This window comes from Phascolarctos cinereus, unplaced genomic scaffold (genome assembly GCF_003287225.1).
Source record: "Phascolarctos cinereus isolate Bilbo 61053 unplaced genomic scaffold, phaCin_HiC Scaffold_1;HRSCAF=81, whole genome shotgun sequence".
Taxonomy (NCBI): domain Eukaryota; kingdom Metazoa; phylum Chordata; class Mammalia; order Diprotodontia; family Phascolarctidae; genus Phascolarctos; species Phascolarctos cinereus.
The window spans coordinates 213161450-213187725 of NW_027555514.1; the positions used below are offsets into that span (position 1 = coordinate 213161450).

The following is a 26276-nucleotide window of genomic DNA, read 5'->3' on the forward strand; positions in this document are numbered from 1 at the left end:
GTTTTGTATTTGTACATGTCAGTGACTTGTAAGTTACTATAAACGCATGAACCGACGTGTTCAGCCACAAGTAAAGATTTAATTAAACTAATGGCTACAAATTACTTAAATGTGCTAATCATTTTATAACAGAGACTGCCTTGCTGTAAGTTCCATGATTAAGATAAAATTATGGAAAAAGAGCTAGACTAAAATGTTTGTTTTTTTAAAACAAAATACTTCTCAGGGTCCTGATTGTAGATAGAGGGGTTTTCTGTATACATCTGTAGACCTCGGTATGGAAAACAAGGGGTGGCTGGACAAAGACCCCAAAAAAGGAAACAAAGTGAGGCCCAGTAACTTGGTGAACTAAGCTGAAGCGGAAAGGATAAGATAACGCGTTAAATAAGAGGGCAGACAATAGTAAATTAATGATCTAACAGAATAAAGGATTTTTCCCTTGTATGATACTGCTGGTCTTGACATTAACTCTTAATTCTAATGTATAATTTTACACAGACAGCTTCAGGAAAGGTGTTCCTTTCCCCATAGAAAATAACAGTTTAATTTTCTCAGGGAAAAGCATCACACACCAGTCTTTTGAGCATTTGTTTAATTTTACATTTAAATATTTTCTTTAAATACAGCATTATCACAATGTAAAGAACCTAAAAGTTCTCCCTCCTCCCTTTTTCAACCCTTCCCCCACCCCCAAATGCAAAGAACCCGACAAGCTGCTTTGGATTCACATTGAAAATACTACCTGCATACAGTGGGAAAATTTGAAAAGAATCATTGGGGGGTTGTAAAGTCACTTCTTCAAAATTGGTAAAGACAGAGCAGAGAGGAAGCCATCTGCTTTTGCAGTCAGTGAGTGACCTAGCTGCCTAGCAACCATGAGCCACAGCTGTTCTGTTCAATTCAAGTAGCACCAGAAACAAGATGGGCTGGTTGGTAGACAAGGCTCACTGCTCAGCAAGACAGTTAATTTAGCCATCAAAAGGGAAGGGCCAATGTGTTTAAGGAATACAGGATTTTGTTTGTTTAGAGAAAAAAAGTGGTACTGCATGAAGAAGTAATTTTCCAGACAGAAGCTCTGGGGTACAATGGGGACTGGACTACCTCTGAAGGAAAAACGTTTTCCAGATCCAGCATCCATCCCTCCTGACCTGGTACTGGAAATTACAGAATGATCCTTTCTTGTCTGGAGAAGGAAGTGTACTTGTAACCCAGTCCCTGTAAATTGATGGCACCAGGTAAAGGTAGCTCAAGGTTGACTAGTGGGTCTAACTCTTTATTAGGGGAAAATGCACCAAGTCATGAAACAGTATTTCAGGGAAGGAATGCCATACTTGGTTAGACAAGGCAGGAAAAATTAAGAATGTAGGAAACTGCAGAATGGGCTGAAATGAGCATAATTATTAAATACAAGTGCTTCAGACTCAGTTAACAGCCAAAGTAACAGGTCATAGCTGAAATGCTGTAGATAAACATTACATTTAAACCACCAGCCTCTGAAAGAAGGCAGGCAGACAAAACTCGTGTGTAGCACAGGTTCTTCATGTTTTTCTTTACTTTTTGCTAACCACATTGGGGCAGCTGGGGATAACAGAGACCAAAGTAGTGTTTTTATTTCTTCCTCTTTAAGAAAAGAGGTAATCATTACTTATAAGGAGGATTCATTGGTAGTCTAAGGAGCAAGGTCTTAGAGCACAAGAGACAGAAATAGCCTTTTCATCCTCTGCTTTGGCAAGGGGCTGCATCTTAATCTTACTCTACAAAATCTTTTCAAATCTAGAACTGTTAGCATTTGAGATCTCACAACATATCACCTCACAACTGGCTCGTTCTTTTGCTTTTAAGAAGAACTAAAAGTATCATCTAAGCTTAAGGGACCCAGTGGACATTTGCAATGCAATTCCTAGAGTGGACTGGAGTGTAAAGGCCTTCCTCTTCCTTGATCCCTTGTCCCAAGAAGGGCTGGTGTTATAATCATAGAAAAAGGGGAACAGAAACTTTTAACTGTAGACCTTGCTGGCCACATTCTACGCCCCACTAACCACACCAGATTCCCCAAAGAAAATCCTGATTGGGAAAACAGGCATCACACAAATTCAGGCATTGTTCCCCAAGAATGCAAAGAGAGCCCAAATGCTTGGGCCTGCTGCCCCAGTGAGAAAGACCTAACCTAATGCCTCCTGGCAGAGTTATGTGTGTGTCAGACAAAGAGGAAGAAGGTCCACAAGGGTGGGGCACTGACAGAAAAGCCCCAACATAAGCTCCCCTGTAGGACCTACAGGAAAAATAATTCAAGTGATGGTCCAGGGATCTCAACCAGGAAGTAGGTCAGAATGTCAACGTTTCAAAGATTAACCTGTTAGCCAAAAGGGAGGGTGGGCTGTTTCTATAAATCACTGAGGTTTCTATAGCAGAAAGTCTATTCTGGCCTTTTCCTCTCTTGGAATGGGGAACCACGAGACATTCAAATCAGAAGTATCAGACTCCTCTATAAGAAGTGTTGGACCAATAATGGATGGAAATGAACTTTTATCTGGCCCCTTAGGAGGAAGGGAAATTTAAGGGAAGGGACACTTTATGTGCCATGCTGTTCAAAGATTCACATATTCTGGTCCCCTCAGAAAGAATGGCTTGAGTCACCCAGTCCTTCCTGCGAGATCTCTGCCTCTTCCTTCCAATGGCCCATAAATCTCAAAAGTTTTAAGACAACACAGTCCCCTGTGCACCAAGACCCTTCAAGGGATCAAAAGCTGGAGTGTGGTCTCCTTGTGTCTGTCTTTTAAAATATCTGTACAAACACCATCTCCCACCCCCCACCCCCACATATCCTCTCCACCCGCCATTCTCCACAGACTCCAACAAAATAACTTGGGAGCAGCAGTGGCTTCTTTCGGTTTTGTTTTAAAATAGTATTAGATAAAATAAGTGAATAAATAGAGATTGGGAGAGGGACAGTGTCCCTCAGGTCACACTGGCAGAGGCAGTGCCAGAGATGAGTCCTTAGGAGGCTGATCCTGATCACAGACCCCACCTGAGGCCTGTTCTACCCCACAGCCTTCCTCACTGTCTGTGCGGAATGGAAGGTTTGGTGGGGACCAGGTAGGGTGGAAATCATCACATTCAGGCCCTTCAGGGTTACAGCTTTCTGGCAGTAAGGATTCTGAAGTGGGCGTTTTCCCCACCTCTGGTTTACAGAGGGCAGCTGGGTCTGTGGGGCTACAGGCCACCAATGAGGTAGCAGGGAGAGAAAAGACACTCAAATCCTTTTCTATGGGAAATGAAGGGGGAATTTCAGATGCTTCTGAATCAGGTTCCTCCTTCATTCCCAAGACTGACCTTTGCTCCACCTGGTAATAGACCACAGGGCCATTGTTCAAGTAAGAGGGTTCATTCAGCATCGGGGCAGCTGAGTGCTCGGAGTTCCCAGCGAAGCATAAGACTGATGAGCCTGGCGGAAGCTGGGCTTGGATGAGGATGGGGGCAGTAAGGCCTGGGCACAGCTCTTCAGGAGCTGAAAGGGGCTCCTCTAGGATGCACACACCTAGGCTCTCGATGCTAGAGTCCAGGCTGGCACTGGAGCCATTGGAGTCTTCTGCTTTGAGCCTCTCCAGCTCCTCGGCGCTCTGCAGGTGCATCACAGCAGTCTCGTTTTCAGCGATGAATTCCTGAAAGTCCTGCGTCTCTGAGTCTTGAGTGCCTGGCAGGCCACCCCCGGAGGCTGAGGGTAGCTCCTCTTCCGCGGCTGATGGACGGCTCCCCTGTCGCTTGTTCTCCAGCTCCAGTTTCATGATAGTGTGGAGGTAATGAGTCCGCACCCGGATTGGATTAAACTCAATACGCCCCACCATGTTTCCACAACCATCTCGGGAACAGCCACATGGAAAGGACATGCGATCCACCTTGTGAGGAGTGGGGGGAATTAAGGAGAAAGGAAAAGAAGGGACAGGGGAAAAGATGAGACCCATAGCTTCAAAAAAAGACACAGGAAGGAATTAGCTAGGAAGATTAATTCAATTCATTTTACTGACTAAGATAATTGTGTGGAGCAGCTAAGTGGCACAGTGGATAAAGCACTGGGCCTGGAGTCAGGAATATCAAACCTGGCCTCAGACACACTAGCCATGTAACCTTGGGCAAGTCACGTCACCCTGTTTGCCTCAGTTTCCTCATCTGTAAAATTAGTTGGAGAAGGAAACGGCAAACCACTGCAGTACCTGTGCCAAGAAAGCCCTGAATGGGGTCACAAAGAATGGGGTGTGACTCAAGATTCTGCAAAGATATGTCCACCTATTTTTTTGCAACAAGGTAAGAAATGGTCATTTCAAGCCAAAAGCATTCTGCCCCGAAGGAAGATGCCACCTGTCTCCCCTCTGTCATCTAACTACAAAAGCTGGCGTCAGGAAGATTTTTTTGGGGGGGTGGGTGGGGAGGTGTTGCTGAACCTGTGATTTCATTTGCAGAGCTAAAGAAACTTTAGCCTCCCAATGCAGGTCTGCAAGTGCTGTCACCTCTAGTCTTAGCTGCCTGGAGCCCCAAGAGGTTAAGGGACCCCCCCCCCAGCATCACCCCTGCCGCCAGAATGGTCAAGAGGGGGCCTGGAAGCCATGTCTCCTCCCCACGATGACAGGCTGCCACCACAGACAGGCTCTAAGGTCTCTGGAGTTCTTTAGACATCACCTCATCTGATCCTCAAAACAGCTCTGTAACCAGGCACTACAGGCATGATTATCCCCATTTTATAGATGAAGAACCTGAGATTCAGAAAGGTCTTCCTGGCTCTTGTAGCCAGAACACACACTTCTTCTGCTCTTATTTTACAGGAAGGATAGTGTTTCTTCTTTTTGGAGGTAATCAGGGTTCAGTGACTTGCCCAGAGTCACACAGCTATTAAGTGTCTGAGCCGGATTTGAGCTCAGGTCTTCCTGACTCCAGGACCAGTGCTCTATCCACTGTGCTACCTCGCTGCCCCAGGATAGTGCTTCTATGACCATAATCTCCAGGTGTTCAGCAATAATCATGGAGGGAAAAAAGTATCTGCATCAGCATCCCAGCCCAACTTTTCCTAAGCTTCCCTCTTTTCAGAAGCCAATAATATCTGAGCACCCAATGTACGCTAGACATTGTTACTTCCTCATCTGCTACTGTCACCTCAAATGGGTAAAACATCCAGGAGACCTAGTCATCATTCAAAGCTTGCTTCTTCTTTGGAGAGCTTCAGGCCTTAGGAGACAGCTATCATTTTTAGGCGAATGGATCTATCCACATTCAAGAGCAATTCGACTGTGCTGCAGATGCCACCCCCAACCGCCACCTTCAGTCCCACACTGACCTGGCACTTGATCCCAGCTTGGCTACAGGCACACGCCTCTGGGTCACAGTACAGCCGGCAGTCACAGCCACACTCCTCCCGGGAAAGTCGGATGGCCCGAAGCTCTTGCTTCTCCTCGGCATCAATGCGGTGGACACCAGAGGCCCGCAGCAGGGCCCGGCGCCTCTTGGTGGGCAGAGGTTGCAGGAAGAAGTAATCATCCACTTCTACATTCTCCACATCAATGTCCTCATCTGACACATCGTCTAGTGTCAGGCCATCAGCCTCCACCGACTCCACAGTGCCATTCTTGGTCAGCTGCCAAAAAATGAGCAAAGTCACCTTGTGAGTAATATCAGTGGAAACACCATCATCAGGATGGCAGCAGGGTCTGGGGGGAAAGTCCTGAGCAGGGATGGCAGGGGCAGGAGCAGCAGTGCAAACAGCAAGTGCTTATGTCCCCTTAAGCTAGTCACATAACCCCATAACCCCTATGGATATTTAGTTTCTCAAAACCCTGACTATAAAGGAATTATTATAATTATTAATTATTAATCAATTAAATAAATAATAAATAATTATTATAATTACTAATCAATTAAATAAATAACTAATTATTATAATTACTAATATATTAGGAAATTAATAATTGAATAAACAGAGTTATTATGAGTTGTCAACTTCTAGAAAGTGGTTTAACTACATGCATACAAATAGTTTAGTCTACAAATAAATCAACCTCATCAGGGAAAGAGGCCCTGGGAGGTTTGAAGAGGGAAGATAATAATACCAGGGAGAGAACTGTTAAAAGAAAAACAAACTTTCTGATCCTGAAGTGGGGATTGGAAGGGGGGAAGGGTCAAGGAAAAGAATGAGGATGCCCATCAACTGTGGAGTGGCTGAAGCAGTTCCAGTATGTGAATGTAATGGAATATTATCATACCACAAGACACAAAGAGATTTAAGAGCCTCTTGGAAAATAAACTCTTGCAGAGCCAAGAGACCAGCTTATACAAGGATAACAATAATGTAAAGAAAAACCACCGGGAAAGACTTGAAGGCACTGATCAATACAATGACCAAGTAGGTCTCTGGCTGAGCTAAGATGAAGAGTGTTACCTATCTTCTCATAGAGAGGTGATGCACTTGAGGAGCAGAAAGATACATAACATTTTTGGATACGGCCACTGCCGGTTAATTTTTATTGGCCCATCTTATTTTTTAGTTTTTTTTTTTCCTCTTGGTTTTAAATGAGGGATAGAGAATGTGGATGCCCCCCCCAAAAAAAAAACAAAAAGAGGGCCATTGAAACACTTTAAAATACCCCCCACATAAATGGAGGTTCAAAAGGAAACACAGACAAGCAGGCCAGTTTTGAAAGTAACGTGTGGGATTAATCATATACATGTGTATTTAAAAAGCAAGACGTATGAAATGGAGAGTCACTGTTTCAAACGCAATTCCCTTTTTGTGCTCTGTTGTTTGTAAGGAAATGCTCATTTTTAGGCATTTTAAAATTCAGAATCTTAAAAATTCAATTAAGTTTTGGGTAAAAAATGAAATGGTTTAACTACTAGGCTAAAGAAAAGACAGACAGGAAAGCTTGCGGACCCATCTAGTGGACTTTTCACTGCCTGAGTCAACTCCTTTGATGTGGGATTTGCCCTTTGGCCCTTCATGTCTGTTGTGAGATGTGGAAGGTGGACAAGGGACTCCCGTGAGTGGGTGCTTCTTTCAAGGGATCAATGTGAGTACAAAGCCAGATAAGCTTCTAAAAGACCCTTCAATCCACAGTTCAATGAAGACCCCAAACTTTTGTTGGGCAACATTATTTGTGAATGGAACTTCTCAAATTCACTTCAGGACAGCCTTCCAAGATCTACCTTGGGCTTGCCAAGAACTGGGCAGACTACCTACTGATACACAGGAGAAATTTAACCTAGGGTCTCTTTGATAGACTTTTCAGTGCCCATGTGTGATTAGGAATGTACACATATGAATGCAGTTTCCTTCTATTAGAGGGAGAAAAGAAGTAAGTTGCAGCTATTAAAGGATATACTTAAAATAGGCCCATGGCCTAAAATAAACTAAAGGAAAAATTTTCAACAATCTGTTTAGATTTTCAAGAGTTATCTACCTGATGAAGGAGGAGTGTGGTGTTTACTCTGAATGTGTTGTTGGTTATAGATAGTCTGGGTTCTCTGATGTAAGAACGAGTGAGACCCTGGGGAATGAAGAGGCAGAATCATCACCCCTGTGCGAGCTGAAGAAAATTATGGCAGTGAATTCTGAAAACTCATGCATAGCTCAGCACAGAAATCAAATCCAAATAATGCCAAGTGCCCTGGAGGCTGCAGCCATAATGAAAGCCAAGTAACTTGAGGGTTTAGCTTATATCATCAGGGCTGCTCAGGAGTCTGGGCAAAAAACATACCCCTGGAAAAGACAGTGCAACAGATGAAGGAGAACCATGCCAGTGGAAAGGAAGAGAAGAAAAAGGATTCACTGGGTGATTCTTTGCAGGGTCAACCCGCCTACCACACCATGGTAACAAAGTCTATACTGTCACTGCTATCACTTAATGACATTTCTCAAATTAGGGTTAAGATGGTGGTGGTGGTGGGGTCACGAAGACTCAAATGGTAGAGTTCCTAAAAGCTATGTTAATAGCAGCCTATGCCTTTCAGTCCCAACCAAAATCCTACTTTCCACAGGAAACCTTCCCTTTGTCGTTCAATCATTTCAGTCGTGCCCAACTCCTCGTGACCTCATTTGGGGTTTTCTTGCCAAAGACACTAGAGTGGTTTGCCATTTCCTTCTCCTGCTCATTTTACACTTGAGGAAACTGAGGCAAACACAGTTAAGTGACTTGCCCAGGGTCACAAAGCTAGTGCCTAAGGCCATATTCAAACTCAGAAGAACCTTCTGTTCTTCAGGCCTGAAACTATCTACTGCATCACCTAACCCCTCTCTTAATTATCTCCTATTTTATCTTGTATACAGCTCGCTTTGTATACATCTGTTTTCATATTGTCTCTCCTGTTAGACTGTCGGCTCCTAGAAGGCAGTAACTGCCTTTTGCTTCTTTTTGTATCTCTAGGCTTAGCAAATGTTTGAGTGATTCCTAATCATCCTACTCACGTGGCCAACCTCCGTGGGCCCACTCCCTATCAAGGGTACCCTCTTTCCTTCCCATCAGATAAGATCCAAAAGAAGAAAGCCCAAAGGTATAAGGTATTATCACAACTAAAGCTGAATGGTGGGTGATGGTGGCAGTCTGAAAAATAAACCAACATTATCCCCATTTTACAGATAACGAAATAGGCTCGGGGTAGTTAAGTGTTCAAGGTCAATCACCAGTAAAGGACCAAGCCAAGGCCTGGTTCAATGCTCTTGCTAGGACAGGTCCCTGCCTGAGGACTATGGGCAGAGTCCCAGAGCACTCATCTGTAAGAGGGAGATGAGGGTAATCAAGAAAGCCCTTTCAAGGGCTGTATAAATCCAATCCAGTCCATTCTCTACTCAGCTGCTATGATTTCACTGGCGGGTGTGACCATGTCACTTCCCTCCTCAACAAATCCCAGTAGCTCCCTATCACCTCCAAGCCCAAAATGAAGTTCTTCATAGCATATGCCCAGCCCCCAATCTCTGCAGTCTTCTTATGCCTTACACCCCCGCCCTGCCAAGTACTTTGAAACCCAGCAACGCTGGTCTTCTTGCTATTCCTAGAATGAGACACTGTGTTCTCCTGACTCTGGGCGTTTTCTGCATGCCTGCAGTGCTCTCCCTCATGGCTTCCTTCAACACCCAGCTACAACCCCATCTTCCACAGGAAGCTGTTCCCCACTTGACTCTGGTGTCTTCCTGTTGTCGATTATCTCTGATTTATGCCAAATACAGCTTGTCTGTGCAGAGTTGTTTGCATGTTGTCTGTCCCATCAGACCAGGAGGGCCTGCCTTCTTCTGTACCCCGATTCCTTAGCAGAGTGCCTGGTACATACAAGGTATTTAGTGTATGTTTATCACCTCACTGAATTATTACTACATTGCTACCCCATTAATCTTTTAAATTTAATGTTCTATAATGCACATGTGGATAAAAGAACTGTCTGTAGTGGAATAAAAGTGTTAGGATATGTATTCATCTTCCCCAGGCTCACTGAAAGCCTCCTTGGGATGGCTCCAGTAGCACACACAGCAGACAGCAGGAAGGAGATGTATCTTTAGCCCGTCCCCACTTCATTTTCATCCCCTCTGCCAGGTCTCTATTATATTTTGAAATTTTTTCACATACACGTGGCTTGGAGTTATGAGTATGTGGCAACGTGAAAACATCTGTTACAAATGTTCTTAAGTTTTTATGGCTGCTGTTATGTTAGGGTTATTGGGGGGAACATTTTGGTCTGTGATTATGCCCTGATTCCTGGCCATTTTATTGTTGGTGTTCTCCACGATACTCTGAAACCTAAATATGTGGAGTGGGGATTGTCGTGAGCCAGCCCGTGAAAGAGAATTGAGCTTCTGACATGGATGATTCTAGCCATCAGGTCATGATCTGCAAGGGATTTGGTATATGCTAAATGTTTACAGCCTGCAGCGATATGTTGTACAGTTTTTACTGTCTCCTTATATAATTGACATTGAACATCAAGTCTGAGATAATCCTTCCATAATTTATGGTAGCAAGGATCTCGTCCTGAATTGCCACTATCACAAACCCTTCCATTTCCACCAACAAACCTGCACGACTCAGCTTCTTTAAGAGGCAGCCAGGTGGGCCTGGAGTCAGGAAGTCTTGAGTTGGAATCTGGCCTCAGACGTTTCCTAGCTGTGTGACCCCAATCAAGCCACTCAACTTCTGTATGCCTCAGTCTCCTCAACTGTAAAAGGGGAATGATAACAGCCTCTGCCTTTAAGGGCTGTTGCTTAGCACAGGGTCTGGAACATAAGCAGGTGCTATATATATATATATATATATTATATATATATATATATATATAATATATATATATATATATATATGCTTATCTCTGCCCCCCAAAACAAAATTCAGATTGAAGTCATGCAGATGTCACCTGTGAGGGTCTTCTGAATCTACTCTTAGATATTAGCCTCTTCACGAGCTTCACCTGGAGGCAAATCACTTCCAGATAGATTTAAGATGTACTACATGGTGAAATGTGTTTGCTTGGACCAAAAAGTATTTCTGTAGGTTTCTGACCTATTTATCATGAGTCCTAAATATGTCTACTAAACCTCTTCCTCCTTTTTGACAAAGAAATGTCAATTTTTCTATGAGTCCTGTGTTTCATTAGAATTATATAGATTTGAATTATTATTATTCTCTTCTTCAATGGAGTTCAGATAGTAATGGGATAAGAGGCTATCCTAGTTTTTTTATATTTAATATTCTACAGATTATTGAACAGGTTGATAAAATAACCACTTTTTGTAGCCGAATAAAAGCTTTAAGATACTAAACTCTGCCTCTACAGGCTCTGGTGAAATCCTCCTTGTAGTCATCAGGACAAAGGGTATAGACTTCATCCTATTCCCACATGATTCTGCTGGTATCTATATTTTGAAAGCTTTTTGTTCTACATACTTTGAGGACTGTGAGTATTTGGTGTGGTGGTATCTCTTAAGAATGTTATTTGTACATTTTAATGATCAATGATATATCCAGGCAATTGTGGGTAACAGCTCTGTGATAATGAACCTTTTTCAGTTCGGCTAAGTTTATAGATTTTTTAAGGTCTGTTTTTGTACTGGGATTTGTCATTTGTCAGTCCACGAAAAAGAGTGAGCTTCTGAGCAAGATACTACCTGTTCTGTTGCTGTAGTCATTGTATATGTGACTTCTGCATTCTAAGGTCTAGCAAGCAGGTAGCATCTTGCTAGGCATTTGATAGTTTTTAAAATTTTTCAATCTGCAGTGATGTTTCTACTGTTTCCTTGCATAATCTGCACTGATGAATAAGACTGGTCTTCTTAAGGAAAAACTTTCTCTAATTTTTGATGGTGATGATTGTCAACATCAACTTTTCTATTTCTATGAGCAAATCTGCATGACTTGAGACATCTGTCCAACTCTTCTTTGCTGACATGTGGATGTCCCCATAGAGGGCCTGGGGATTTCATTCTTAAATATAAGCTGTTTGATAGGCTCCACAAAGAGGAAAACCACTTCCAGCTATATCTGAAAAATTTAATGATGGGCACTAATGTCAGCTTTCACTATTGCTCAGTGCAGTGATTCCTACTTTGCTGAAAGTTTTTCAACCTCATGATCATGCACATTAAGACAATGTACATGTAACCTGTACATGTCTATCAGTCTTCTTCCTTGTTTTTGACAAGAAAGTATTAATCTTTCCATAGTTGCCTTAGGATGATGGGCTCTGTGCTTCATTAATCCCATATTAATTTTAAAAGGATTTTCCCCCAAATCTGTTATGGCCACTTTACAATTCCAAAAGCATATTATGATTTCATTGCTTTAAAGTTGTTTTTCCAAAGCTTTAATTTCAGGATTCCATTTAGTCTCTGGACATACAGTCATAACCTTCTCTTTGAGAAGAGCTTTATGTTGGATGCATCTTGCCTGGAAGAGTGCTTGTATTGCCTTTATCTGATGGTTCAAGTTTACCTCCAGATTTGAAGCTCAAAGCCTTCTGTTCTCTGAGAAGAGGATGGCACATGATTGGTATACATTAAGAATTTCACGCTTATTGAGTCCAAATGACATGTTGTTCTCATCAGATAGCAAAGATTCTACGAAATGAAGGAGGTGTTTAATGTGGTGGTTTTTTTTTTAGTCATATAACTTGACATCATTTAAGTACATCAAGTGATTAAAAAGATATTTTGATAATACACCCTCTTTACCTTGCAAGCCATACTTAGTTCTATTTAGGAGAGATAATGATGGGTTTAAGGCTAAGCATTACCATAATAGGCTTAAATTATCTCCCTGAAAGATGCCATGCTTTATACAGAGAATAGTTTTCCATGTGGAAAGCAAATACTCTAGCGTTCTTAATCTACTTGGGTCCATCTTATATATTTGAGTGAAAAATGCAGCATAAATAGTTTGGTGCTTTCAACGACCCCCTCAAAGTTTACAAAAGGAAAGGGAACAATGGAAGAATAAAGGATGTGCCAGTTAGGGTAATGTATTTCACAGGCTGTCAGCATTAGGATATCTTTGAAGGCCTGGCAAGAACTCTGAAACAATGACAAATCAGGCTCTAAGTGGATTACCACCCAGTGAGATGCAACTGCTCCTAAGAGCACAGCAGATATCATAAGGTAATATAAGAGATAGGGCAGCCTAGGGTTGTGGGCTCATCCTACTCAAAACTGACAGTGACCCACTTGACACTGAGGACAGCAGAGTGAGGGCATTCACTCATGTTTTAGTGCCACAAGAAAGCAAGATACATCAGAACAAATCAGAAACACAAATAGTCCATCTGCTAGAAATGCTTCAGTGAATATTACTCTGACCACTAAAAACCAAGAGTATACATGAAATGGACTAAAGACTGGAATACTGTGATTGTTCACCATAACAAAACTGGAAACAGATCTCACCATTAACAGGCAAGGGTCAGTGGGTAACTTCAGCTCCAAGTCACGCAACAGTATACTGCTGATCAGTACAGGGCAATCATAAAAAACAATTCCATTCCTAAATCTAGATTAGGTTAAATAAAAGATAAAGTCAAAGAGACACTGATATTTGAAGAGACAAAAGTTGAAGAACCTGGTCATTGAAAATCTTTACATAATACAAACTCCCAGAAATTAACACCTAACAACAAAACAAAGACAAAAAACAGCACCAATTTCTCCAATGATTTTGAAAATGAGATGGATGTACTTAGGCTGGAATTCTGAAAGTTCATTTTTACTCTTAAGGTCAGAATCCAAACAGCTGACCAATTATAACAAACAGTAATTATAAAATGGTGGTATCTGTTATAGCCATCATGAAAGAATTCATTCTCCCACAGTGTTTGAGAGAAATAATAAGAACATTTCAGTTACATGAATAGATATGAAATGAAACAAGCAAAACCAGCAAAATATATACAATGACTACAACAACAAAGCCAAAACTAAATGCTACATCTTTATAATGACTAATCTCGGCTCTTAAGAAGAAATGGGACCACATCTCTTTGCTCCTTTTCTTTGCAAAAGATGGGAGACTAGGGATGTTGAACACTATATAACATCAGATCTTTTTGATGTTAGTGGTGTCGAACCTTTTTCCCCCTTTCCTATCTTTAAAAATTCTTTATTATAAGGGATGGCTCTATAAAAGGGGGTAAGGAATAGGATGCACTGGAAAAAGTTGGTAATCTAAATATATAAAATACACACACACACACACACACAGCAGTATGTGTGGTTGACACTGCCGTGGTCATTAGAAACACAGGAGGAAAGGTACAATTATCCAGGAGTACCCCTGAAGGAAGACATCAAATCCCACCATATGCAGCTTGTGAGAGCTACTGAAGATCTATAGGAAAGCACTGGATATCATGTCAGTATCTAGCCAATTATGCAAAGCAGAAAAACCTAACTGAAGACAACAAGAAAAAAGTAGAAAGAAATCCAGAAAACAAATGCATATCAGAAATTCTAGATTCCCTTTATCAGTATTAGAAAGCAAAAGTTAAAAAGGTGAGGCAACCCAAGGAGTCAGTCAAAAACTTTACTCCAGAATCTTGAGAAGTAAAAAAAATTAGAGGTAAGAGAGAACCTTTCTAAAGGAGGAGAATTTCTGATCATCTGTATGGTGGAAAAAAGTCCCAACACAAATGGATCAAACAAGAAACAGCAAGCTTACATACCATTAACGTCATGCAAAAGAAAACAATTCCAGCAAGGGAGATAACAAATCGCAGCTTCCGTTAAACTGCCAAGACAGGAACCAGTGAAGATCCATAATTCGTCGTTCACGTACTTCACAGCAGCGCATGAATTACGAGCAAGGCGCCTTCACCAGCTTCCTCCTCTCAGACAGGAGACACCTTTCTTAACAGAAGGCGTCACTATCCATTTACAAAAGATGAGAACACCAGCCACTCTCCCAAATACAGGTTAATTATTTGCGTACTTTCTACAAAGCACCCATAGCCTATAGCACACACAAAACATCTATAAACACAAGAAAACAATACATCAACTAAGAATCAAAAAAAGTCCCATTGGTGTAAAGAAACGGAAGTTATTAAACAAGCTGTCTGAAAGTACTGTACTATTTATGCTGCCTTTACTGAATCAAAGCCTTTGACTCCGTTCTGCACTCATGGATGCAAATGTATTGCAAATCTATGAAATGGGTTCAAGTGTGGTAAGAATGTTAATGTATTTGTTAACCACATGGAAAATTGTTCTCTTTGGAAGCATATCACCAATACGAGAATGCCAAGAAAAACTCACACAAAACTAAGGCGTTTTTCTGAGGAGTTTCAGTTAAGCCCATTAAGGTTGGTTCTGCCTAACCTTAAATTCAGTATCAATTATCTCTCTTAATCAAAACTAAGTATGGCTTCCATATTAAAAGGAGAATCAAACTAAAACATCTTATCACTTAGTGTACACGAATCAAGCTACCTGACTCTACTAAGAAACAAATCAGATAGAAAGATAGCATACAATCAGGACTTGCTATGTGTCAAGCATATTAAACATCTCCTTCATTTTGTGAATCTTTCCCCTATGATATCAACATGTCATTTGGACTCAAGCATAAATTCTTACTGTATGCCAAGGGAAGCTGATGACTAAGGTGTTAGCTGAATGTGGAGGTCTCATTAAACCAGTGGACGAAAGAAACACCTACAAATACTTTGGCATTTGGCAAGACATACTGTGAACACAAAGGTATCAAAGAGAATGATATGGCTGTCTGTGTACATCAAAAGACTTAATGGCATCCTGAAACCAAAGTTCAACTGGAAAAATACATGTAAAACAACATCTCTGCAATGGCAGTCTTAATGGAGCCCTTCAGGACTATAAAATGGACCATAAGAGACTGGGAAAAGAGCCTTACAAAAACCTGACCTAAATAATATTAACAGAACACAGGACCCATTATCCTAAGGCAACTGTAGAAAGATTAATACTGGGTTTCCAAAATAGGAGGAGGACGACTGGTGTACTTTTAAAAAATATATGATAAGTAGCTCAAACTCCTACAGAAACACTTTTGGTGAAGCAGACATCACTTCACCAAGAAATAGTCAGGGCTTATAAGTACACGACACTGGATCTGTCAAATATAACCTCAAGATGAAGCATATGAAATGGCTAAGATCCCAGAATGGAATCAAAAGGTCCCCAGTGGGCATGTTGTACATGAACTCAGAACATGTAGCTGAGTCATGCAGTCCTGTGGATGTGGAAGAACTTATGACGGTGGTTCAGGAATGGGACACTGACACTAGGAATTAAAGACGGGTTATCCTTAAGGAACTTGGACTTAGGGTTCAATGGAGATTCCATAAGGAACGGCAGAAACTCTGTAACATATCACTGCAGGCTGTAAAGAACTTAACACCTACAGAATCCTTAGCAAGGTGTGACCTGATGGCTAGAATCGTATGTGTCAGAAGCTCCCTCTCTTTCATGGACTGATTCGCGGCAAACCCTCACATTACAAATATAAACCCAACAATAAAATGTCCAGGAATCAGACCATGATCACATACCAAAGCGTTCCCCTCAATCACTCAAACATAACAGGGATTTATAAAAACTGAAAAGCAATTCTAACAGATGACATCACGTCACCAAATACGCATGACCTCTAAGCCACACGAACGTGAAAAGTTTTCAAAATGTCTCCAAGTGGCAGAGGAGAAAGGTAGGAACAAGATAAGGCGTCTCTCATCACTGCCGTCTCCTATGTGCTACTGGAGGTGTCCCAAGGATGCTTTAATGAGCCTGGGGAGGAGGAGTTTAACACTTTTATTCCATTACTGAAAGCACTTATTTTATCCATATGTGCAAGTGCCTGTAGAACATTAAATATAAAAGACTAGTAATAGGACAGTGACTTTTCTGAGGACTGTTTCTGACTGAACCTTATCAAAAAGGAAGAGATGAATAAAATAATGATAATGATTTAAAAAAAAAAAAAGACCTGACTTCTAAACCCGCAGCCTTGCCATCTGCTAGGCCTGTGACACGGACAAGTCCTGGTTTTTCTCATCTGTAAAACAAGAACAATACTTCTACTGCCTGTCTCACGAGGACGTTTTGAGGACCAAATGACACAACAGATGCAAAGTATTTTATAACATGAAATCATTGTTACTCAAACCAAAGGAAGGAAAGCCCCTGAAAAAAGGAGCAAACTGGAAACAAGAAGATGCGAACTGCTCTTCTGACACATGAGTCTTTATTGGATGCAGCACGAGTTGCTCTTGGCTCAGCTTCCTGCAAATAAGCAGAACTCCCAAAACAAGTCTTAGGTTTACCTGACTTTGCCCTGGGGGCTCCCACAGGGGCCAGGGTCTCCCTTAGGGTCAGCATGGCATCTCTCTGGCAGGGCATCCCTCTGCCAGATTCAGAAGCCAGGACATTTCTTCTAGGGGAGAGAGGGGAGGAAGCCCATAAACCCTGAATGGCAAACGGATCAGTGTCTATTTGCCAAGTTGTAGTTATGGGGCCAAAGATGGAGCTCTCAAACATCTAGAAGCAAGGGAATACTGCTAAACATTGTGCCCATTAGCATAGGGGCAGAGTAGGCCGCAGACTCACAGTTCTCAAACAGAACTGGAAATAAGACGAGGTCTACGTACAATCGCTGACTACATTCCTCTGGTCCCACCACACTTCTGTCTTCCTCCCACTGAGTTTCTGAATAGGATTAAGTCGTGTGGACCCAAAACAAAACGGACTGTATCTGAAGCAGTGTTTCTCAAAATAAGGAAATCCCAAAGACGTGATTCTGTACTCGCTCCTGCAAAGCACCAAATGGTTTGGTGCTGGCAGCAAACATCTGAATATAGGAACTGGATGAAACGGTCTGCCACGCCCTTCTTCTTCCTAGTCTTTAAAGTTCTTCCGTTGTGTGAGAGGATGACTATGGTATTTTCAATAGCTACTTGAGGGTTAAACGAATTTGATAATACTACAGTGGTAGTTGAGGAGCCAACCAACAAGTCATTTCTTAGGTGGGAGGTGTGGGTCAAAAGAAAAAAACAACAACATAGTTTTATGAGCCTATAGACGATAATTTGGAAATAAACGTAAACAGTGACAGAACTGTCACTCCATCGAGCCAGAGGCTTCCAGGTCACATGTAAGCAAACTGGAAAGCACAGGGAAAGTCAGAGCTCCTTCCTGGAAGGTAAAGTAGATTTGTTTACCTATTTGCAAAGTGCCACACTCTACTAGTGTTACATTGTAGAGTTGGACAGTGGCTTAGGCCACAACCAAAGGACCCAAATGTCCTCTCCCCTGCCCCCCTGCCCCCTGAGCACCTTCATTTTCTTGGCATGAAGCTTCTCCTCTTTCAGGTGCTCACGGAGGATCTCCCGGTGGTTGACCTCCTGCTCCTGAGCAAACTCACAGAGCGTGTAGCTTCTCACAGAATTGTGGCGCTGGGCCATGCCCAGAGAACTCCCGCCTTGGCTGGGCACGCTGGTGAAGCCCTGGCGCCTGGCAAAGTAGTACACTGTCACCTGATCGAAGCGCACATTCTTCCTCCGGAGTTGTTTCTGCCGCTTCAGGATAGATGTGGCTGAGGGGAAAGGAGAGGGCACACTGCAATCGACCGAGAACCTGAGTGACATCATTAATGTAGCGCCCAGCCTTTCCTTAGTAGTTCCCACCTCATCTCTTGGGGTACTGTTTAAGGTGATCACTTATTCACTAACCCTCTCAATTCTTCTTTCTCCATTCCCAAACTTGAGGAATACAATGTTTAAAAGACATAAACGGTCAATTAAAAAATGAAAAATACATTGTCAAGAGTGACTTAAAACTGTTCAATTTCTAATAATTATATAAAAGCAACTTTAAGCTAATACCTCATTTCTATAAAATTTTTGGGGAAAAAAAAGTAAACAAAGATAGGAAGTAGACATACATTATACTGTATAATTGTAAATTGGGGCAAGTTTTTGGGGGAGCAATCTGGCAATTCTGGCAAGCTACAAAAGCTACCATTTCACCTAAAGATCTTAATGTAGGATTATATCCTGCAAATGTAATTAAAAAGGTAGAAACTTATCATTTCTAGTACTTTTGACTAAGATCAAGTTACTAAAAGGAAAAATAAATCCCTGCAAAAGCATTCATATCTTTGTTTGTAATACAAAAAAAAATACAATCAATATGTCTAATGATTAGTAGTGGCTAAATAAATCACATTGTTGTTGGTCAGTCGTTTCAGTTGTGTGACCCTATTTGGGGTTTTCTTGGCAAAGATATTGGGGTGGTTTGCCATTTCCTTCTCCTGCTCGTTTTACAGATGAGGAAACTGAGGCAAACATGGCAAAGTGATTTGTCCAGGGTCACACAGCTAGTAAGTGTCTGAGGCCAGATTTGACCTCAGGCTTTCCTGACTCCAGGCCTGGCACTCTATCCATTATGCCACCTAGCTATCTCAAATAAATTGTAGTTTATCAATATAATAAATGTCGAATCATAAAATGGCAAATGTAAAACGCTAAAAAAAACATAAAAACTTAAGCAACAGAAGTTTTAAGTACACAAAATGTTGTGAAGGGATCACAGAATACATAAGTTGTTATAATTTTCTTTCATCAAAATTTAACTTTTGTGAAGATCCCATTCCATTGGCCTACTTGCAGCAAAGGTTTGCAAAAGCTATCCCAAAAGAATTCAAGTTCCATAAAGTCCTGCATCAAGCTGAACAACCTTCAAGTACAGGCTCAGTACTATTCTGTGTCTTACCCTAGCCAAATTTAGAGAGGCTCTTCACCAGAAGTTTTGTCAACAGTCACTTAAGGTCATCTACTGTAGCTAAGACAAGGTGCTACTTGTGTAGGGGGAGGAGAGAACTGCATTGACAAAACTGTCAATCTTTAAAGTATCAAAACCTAAATAGCTTTTACCATTTTATTTGGGATATTATTCTGTGTACTGTTTGTATCTGTTGAAACTGTTTTTGAAATCATTATATTTTTTTAAAGTGAGGCCTGGATAATAAACAAGGGACTCTGTAATTCTATAAGTCACTCAGATATCACTTACATCTTGGTACGGTTGCAGATTCCCAGAAACACTCTGTGAATCCTGGAGTTCCACACACCATGGTGTGAGTAAAACAAACAGAAGCAGTTATCCTGAGCCTAAGAAATCTGAGCAATTAAATGGTCCTAGGAGAGACTGTACAACAAAAAAGTAGGAAGGCCTGAAAAGTGCTCTCTCTCTCATCAAATTACTTTGCATTCATTCTGTGTATGGGCTGTACATCACCCTTCATTAGAATGTCAGCTCCTAAAGGGCAAGAACGATTTCATTTTTGTCTCCTCAGAACTGAGTACAGGATCTTGTACACAGGGCCGGATGTCTGTGGAACTGAACTGAAGCTAAGCAGAGGCAGCTCTTCCAAAGGCCCACAAAATGCTGAGAACTACATCACATGCCCCTGGTTCTAGGGCGCAGGGACAGTTTAGGTACAAAGAAGGGACAGCCCACTCACGTGTGAAGCCAGCAGTGCTAGGAGGGTTAAGGCTGTCACAGCTGTCAGCACTGTCACTGCTAGAGATCTCATCATCTGAGTTAGAAATGGAAGAGCCCACATCCACATCTTCAAACTTCCTCTTGAGACTCGAGCTCGTGAATGCATCCATTGGTCTTGAAGGGACTTCCTTGAGGAGTCCACTATAAAGGCCCCAAAGCCCCCATTCACCACCAGCTAGACAGGCTCATGAGGATTCTGCTTGGAAAGAAAGGAGGGGGAGAGACAGGTATTACTATCATCCCTGTTATGAAACCCCAGCCATAGATCAGAGTCCCTGTCCTTTCCCAAAATGAATAAATGGCTTAAAGCCCCTAAATGGACAGGGCCTAGAATCTGACTTAAACCAGTCTAAGATGGCTCCATTGATTATCAAACCCCCTTCAACTCCTGTTTCTTTCCATCACATATGGGGCTAACACACATCTACCTTCTCTATACAATCTGAATCTGGTCTCCAAAGATCAGGCCATTTCCTTGTTGTTTCTCTCTAACATTCCACGTGATTTCCTGATTTTATGTTTTTCCTCAGCCCCCAGAGCCTCATATATTTTGCCTTATGGAAAATATTGGAATGGGAACAGAGACACAGAACAGGTTGACCACTTTGTCCTAATCACATCAACAGGACAGACTACTTCATAAATACATCAGCACACCACGAAGACTGTCTGAGTCAGTCATCTCCATAGCAGAAATCTTTTACAATACTCCTTGAGTACCAGCACCCAACCCCTAGCAAAGGGAAGGCCCATGATCACCTATCAGTCGTAGGATTTTGAAGGACCAGAATTCAAGCCACAGCCCTTTAGAAATGACAGAAGTGGCTTCTCCCTAAATACAAAGTTGAGGGCCTCTACTCTTTGGCTTTCAGAATTAGAAATTTTGTCAGGTTTTTTTTTTTTCAAGTCAGATACCCCACCCTTTCTGGGTCAGCACTACATGTGATAGTATAAGACAAAGCCAGAAATAGACTTGGTCTAGCCCTCATTTGTCCCTGAATATTTCCCAGGAGACTTTTTAGGCTCTCAATTCCCTGGGATGCCACTAGCCACAAAGGATCTTTCCTTAGTCTGATCAGGACTATTCTTACTAGGTTCCCCTGTGAGGATCAAGACGGACAATGTCTAGGCATTAAAGAGAGGAATAAGATTAGTGCCTGTTTCACCTCTTCTCTATTCAGATAACTATTGTTGTTCAGCTGTGTCCCACACTCTTCTTGACCCCATTTGGGGTTTTCTTGGAAAAGATACTGGAGTGGTTTGCCATTTCTTTCTCCAGCTCATTTCACAGATAAGGAAGCTGAGGCAAACAGGGTTAAGTGACTTGCACAGAGTCACACAGCAACTAAGCTCTGAGGCTAGATGTGAACTCACAAAGAGTCGTCTTTACTCCAGGCCCAGCACTTTATCCACCATGCCATCCAGCTGCACAATGCAGATAACTACCAGAGCTATACAACCAGCCCTAGTCCTTCTCCCGAGTTACTACAGTCTTGTATCAATAGCTGCCCTTTCAAAGGGACATTTCAAACTGGATACAGGCATGTCAAAATTAGCATGTCCAGAACAGAATTAGATCCCTTTTCCCTCTAATTCATCCTTTTCATAAACACTCCTATTTTTGCATTATCATCATCATTCCATTCTTCTCTTGCATCTTTCCTCATCTCTCTACTCACACAGACCCCATCACCCCTATGCTACTGCTATATAGGTACCTCACTTCATCTCTTCCCCACTCCAATCCATCCTCCAGAAGGGGTCAAAGTGATTTTCCTCAAGCACAGGTCAGACCACGTCACTCCCCTCCTCAAGAAACTTCAACTGTCGTTTCAAATACAAACTCTTCTGTGCAGGATTTCAACCTTGTCCCAACCCTTTCAAGCCCTTTATACACATTACTACCCAGCCAAACTGCTCCTGTGACTTTTCCTCCTGCTCCATCTGCCATCTCAGTGCCTTGGTACAGGCCTTTCCTGATCTACGACTGCTGGTCATGCCCCAGTTCCACCAGTTTCTGTACATCAACGTCCTCTTCCCTGATGGGATGGAAGCTCCTGGCGGGCAGGGACTCTTACTTTGGCCACCGTTATCTGCCCGTATCTAAGAGGAAGAGCTTGGTAAATGCTTGTTGATTATGACAATTATCACCTGTCCACAAAACTCAGCCTCACATCCTTTGAGACATAGAAAGAAATGGCATGGGAAAAGAAACACATCAAAAAGAGGTGAAACCATTTTGTTCTGAGCAGATTATCTCATAAGCACACAGGCACATGACAGAAGAGTTTGTCTGCAGCAGCCACCTCCAGAGCACAAATAATTTTCCTTTTCTACCTTTGGATTTCAATTTCCTGGAAGATGGGAGTTTGTTTCACAGAGCCTAGGAACAGGTTCTCTTCCTTTGAGTCAGTAATGCCCAAATTGCCCAGACTATGATCTCACTAGTTGCTAATTATGCATCAAGAATAACAACACTGCCCAGAAAGACTGGGCTGCATGACTGCAGAGCAGCTCCTCAACACAGACTGGGATGTGAGGGATCCCTGCTGAGGGGCTGCAGATGACCCTACCACCCAACACCAAAGCGCAAATGGAAGTTTCTGAGGAAAAGAAGAAATGCTGTGCTTGGTTTCTCTCAACCGCCTGCACATATTTTCCTACACAGACAGGGACTAGCTTAAACATTCAGCTAGCTTTGCTTGCTACATTCTATATGGGAAGAAGGCTTCGGAGAGTGCTTATTATGGTTTGATCAGCCCTCATCAAAATTCCACATGCTATCTTATGAGGACTTGAGCCATAAATATATGTAGATCTCAATCAGGAACCCTCAGCAACAATACATCTCAGGTACGCTAATAAAATCAGCATATACCTAAAGAAATTAGACTAGGAGGAAAAAAAAATTAGGCTTCCGATAAGTAAGAATTTTAAGTGAAATGAAAGTATAGCCCACTGTCCTACTAACTGTTCTTCAGATTTCGGATGTCACCAGATCTATCAATGCTAAGACACAGGAAAGAATAAATGAGCTCAGCAAAATTTCAGCTCGTAGACTGGTCAGAAGGACTCACTTCAAATCCAAGTTCTGCCACTTATGACCTATATGACCTTGGGCAATTCACTCAACCCCCTTATGCCTCCATTTCATCAACTATAAAATAAGGGACTCAGAGGTCCTTTTCAGATCTAATTCTGAGATCTATCATAGGATAGCTCTGAATCTACCTCAAGCATCTCTTTCCACTTTACCACCAACAGTACACTAAAAACCCCACATTCAAAGCATGCATGAAAATATGAGGATGAGAGAAGAAAAAATACCATCTGAATCTAATCATATTTCCTTTCCTACTACATTCAATAAATCAATATAATGTCTGCCATGAGAGAAACCAAACTAAAATGGAAACCCCCACTTTCTCAGATAGGGTTTAAACAGCAGCCTCAGTCTCAGCCAGCTCTGCTGGGTGTTGCAATTAGGAGAGTGCTCTTTTCCTACATTCGGTGTGCTTACAGACACAGGCTCAAAAAACAGCTTATGGGACGACTTCTGAATTCTACATAATCCCCAATAACCTTCCAGCGTCTTAGCCCACACACCCTTGTGGTTCTCCTCTCTTTGGGTCATTTTTTATCTAGACTGGGACCAGCAGCCATTGTTGGGAAGCAGTTCCTGTTCCCCTTCCCCTTGCCAGTACTCTTCCTTTTTGTCACACACTTCTGGTGTAAGGTGTTCTGAGCCAATGACAGTAGGAACTTTAGAGAGGAGTAACAACATTTCAACTTGAAAATGCCCTGAGAATGAAACAATATGCAAATTAAATGTTGGTACGTTTAACTATTTCATACACCTAGGTGGAAGTATTTGGTAAAATTCTAAATACTGCTGCTCTAAATCCTTTTATCTTAACCTATTAGCTAACCCGAAAGACTTGTCTATCCTAGACCAAAACCAGTTGCAACCTTAATTCTGAACTCACTTGACCTGTCTTTTTTCACTAAATCTTTTCAATCCAAATATCTCAGAGGTTGACAACACTTTTACAACAACCTGACATGACTGGTCTTTTCGATATTTGGCAAAGAAAGGGTCTCAACTCTCCTTTCACCTCACCAAATTCATCTTTCAAACCTCACGTGGAAATCCATCTCTCTGGAAGCAGTTTCCCCTTGCCTTCTTCGGACATACAAATACTAATTCAATTACCCAAATAAATCAGGGTACTATTTGGAAACAAATTTCAATTACAACACCAGGGATCAGATCTATTAGTCTGTTAAAATACCAAAAAGATCAAATCCCGAAACACGTAATGATTGTGGAGAAAATAAAAGTCTTCACAGGAACTTTCAAATATCAGACTAAAGGGCAACTGGCATAAATGCTGTCGCTCTCTACGTTGCATTTTAAAGGTCCTTTCATGACAAATATTCCCACCAGCCTATAATTACCAAAGTTGTATGAAATAGCACAGGTTGAGATTTGAAAGAAGCCATAGTAAATAAAAATAGGGTTTCATCATGCCTGAATTTTAATAAAGACTAGACATATAAAAAGGACTATACTTTTTCAGGCTTCTGAAGCTTACTCCTACCACCAAGTATATGACGATTTGTGAGAGATGGGGTGCTTAGGAAAATTTTTTTGGGGTAACAAATGTATATTTAAAGATGATGTGTGAGTCTGTCTTTAAGAAAATTAAAATAATCAGCAAAATGAAGCGTTTGACCCATTTCTGTGCTACAAAGCCCTCAAGAATTTTCTTCTCGTTAAGACTCAGTGTTAAAAGGGGAAAGTTGTTCCTTGTAGGATAAAGTCTCTGGATAGTGATGAGCTTTCAGTTAAAGTTCATGGAACGAGAGCCCTTTTTCCAGCTGGAATTAGAGGTAGGGTGGCTCTCTTTAACCACTATGATGATCTTGAAGATTACCTGTATCTCCGGTTCAAGGATGTTCAGAGATTCAGATCCAGAAAAATCTTAAGTCGCTGACAGAGCCAGAAAGGCCATCTAGTCTTTTATTTTACAGATAAGGAAACTGAGGCCCAGAGAGCCAGGACAACTAGCTGTTTTCTACTTGACGTGAAGGTCCCAAACAATGGAGTCATTCCTGACCAGATCTCTTCTTAAACACCTAGGATTCATCATCAAGGTTAGTGGCATTGCACTGGATGCCCAAATCCTTTCTCTTCCCTTTGCCTAAACTGGGCATTTGAATGTGAACCATCTATTCTCATTCCTTCCAATTTTCCAAAATGAAATCCTTTTGCAAATAATCAAAGTTGGAACTAACGTATCTCTCAAACTGCTAGCCTGCGCTTATAAGCCTAGATTCTTTGTGAGAAAGTTGAGGACGACTCCTGCAGAAACCATTAAACCCTAAAGGCCAACTCTTAACTATGGCACCAAACAACAGTCTAGCTCTGAGGCCTTGCAAGATGGGCAACTAGGAAAGAGGAGGGAAGTCGAAGTCAACTGTGGTTTTAACTTGACCTAACTAACAATTACAGGACAAAGGCTGTGCTTTTCATGAGGATAACTTCCACAGCTCATTTATGAAACTGGTATTCTTACAAGTCATAAAAAAAAAAAGGACAAGAGAACTCAATGGACACAAATGGAATAATGAGAACCTTGATGAAGGAGGAAAGGGGGTAAAGATTATGTTAACAACCAGGTCACTTGATGTTACCTAAAAACTAGGAAAATGAATACTGCAACTTTACCTGGAAGCATATTTCAGTACATTCCAGGAAAACGTAACTCTCCAGAGCTTAGCACAGTGCCTGGCACACAGCACGGAGGCATTTCATAAATGCTAGTTGACTGATGGACACTGGCCTCAATGGGCATTCCAATGACCCCTTCACCTTCTTGCTCATTCTAACACCTCACTCCCCGACACCTTCTGGTGCCCCCCACTCCCCAACTGCCTGCCCATCTCCCCACACTGCACCCTGGGCTGGGCCCCTCGATTCCACCCCACTCCCTCCTCTGGGCCGAGCCGGACTGTACCAGCCCCCACGTCCGGGGCCCGTGTCCTCCCAGCCCGCAGGACCCTCCAGCCGCCACTCCACGCCCGCGGACCCCTACCTGCCCTCCCACCACACCCACCTCCCGCCCGCCGGCCCCGCCCCCTCCCCCGGCTCCCGCTCTCGCGTCCGGCGGACGCTCGCCCGCTCCTCCCCGCAGCCCCCCCGGCCCATTACCGGCCCGACCCCGCC

General features: G+C 42.2%; 1 protein-coding gene across 2 annotated transcripts; it reads right to left on the bottom strand.

The window, feature by feature from the left end:
* Nucleotides 1–407: 407 nt before the first annotated feature.
* Nucleotides 408–26276, bottom strand: CSRNP2 (cysteine and serine rich nuclear protein 2). 2 transcript variants are annotated; one of them, XM_020966110.2, is made up of 5 exons: nucleotides 26262–26276; nucleotides 20007–20243; nucleotides 17818–18077; nucleotides 5327–5623; nucleotides 408–3896 (listed from the first exon to the last, which is right to left on the bottom strand). In XM_020966110.2, exons 2-5 carry the CDS (start codon nucleotides 20155–20157, stop codon nucleotides 2964–2966), a joined length of 1641 nt encoding a protein of 546 aa, XP_020821769.1. In that variant the 5' UTR covers nucleotides 20158–20243; nucleotides 26262–26276; the 3' UTR covers nucleotides 408–2963. The 2 variants fall into 2 exon arrangements, with proteins under 2 accessions (XP_020821769.1, XP_078012983.1); XM_078156857.1 differs by lacking the exon at nucleotides 26262–26276 and adding an exon at nucleotides 21953–24447.

Coding starts and splice junctions, on each gene's coding strand:
- CSRNP2 (XM_020966110.2), bottom strand. CDS start 20,157: ATGGATGCATTCACGAGCTCGAGTCTCAAGAGGAAGTTTGAAGATGTG. Junction 5,624..17,817: donor TTCATGCCAAGAAAATGAAG/GTGCTCAGGGGG, acceptor ATTTTTTGGCAG/CTGACCAAGAATGGCACTGT. Junction 3,897..5,326: donor AAGCTGGGATCAAGTGCCAG/GTCAGTGTGGGA, acceptor ACTCCTCACAAG/GTGGATCGCATGTCCTTTCC.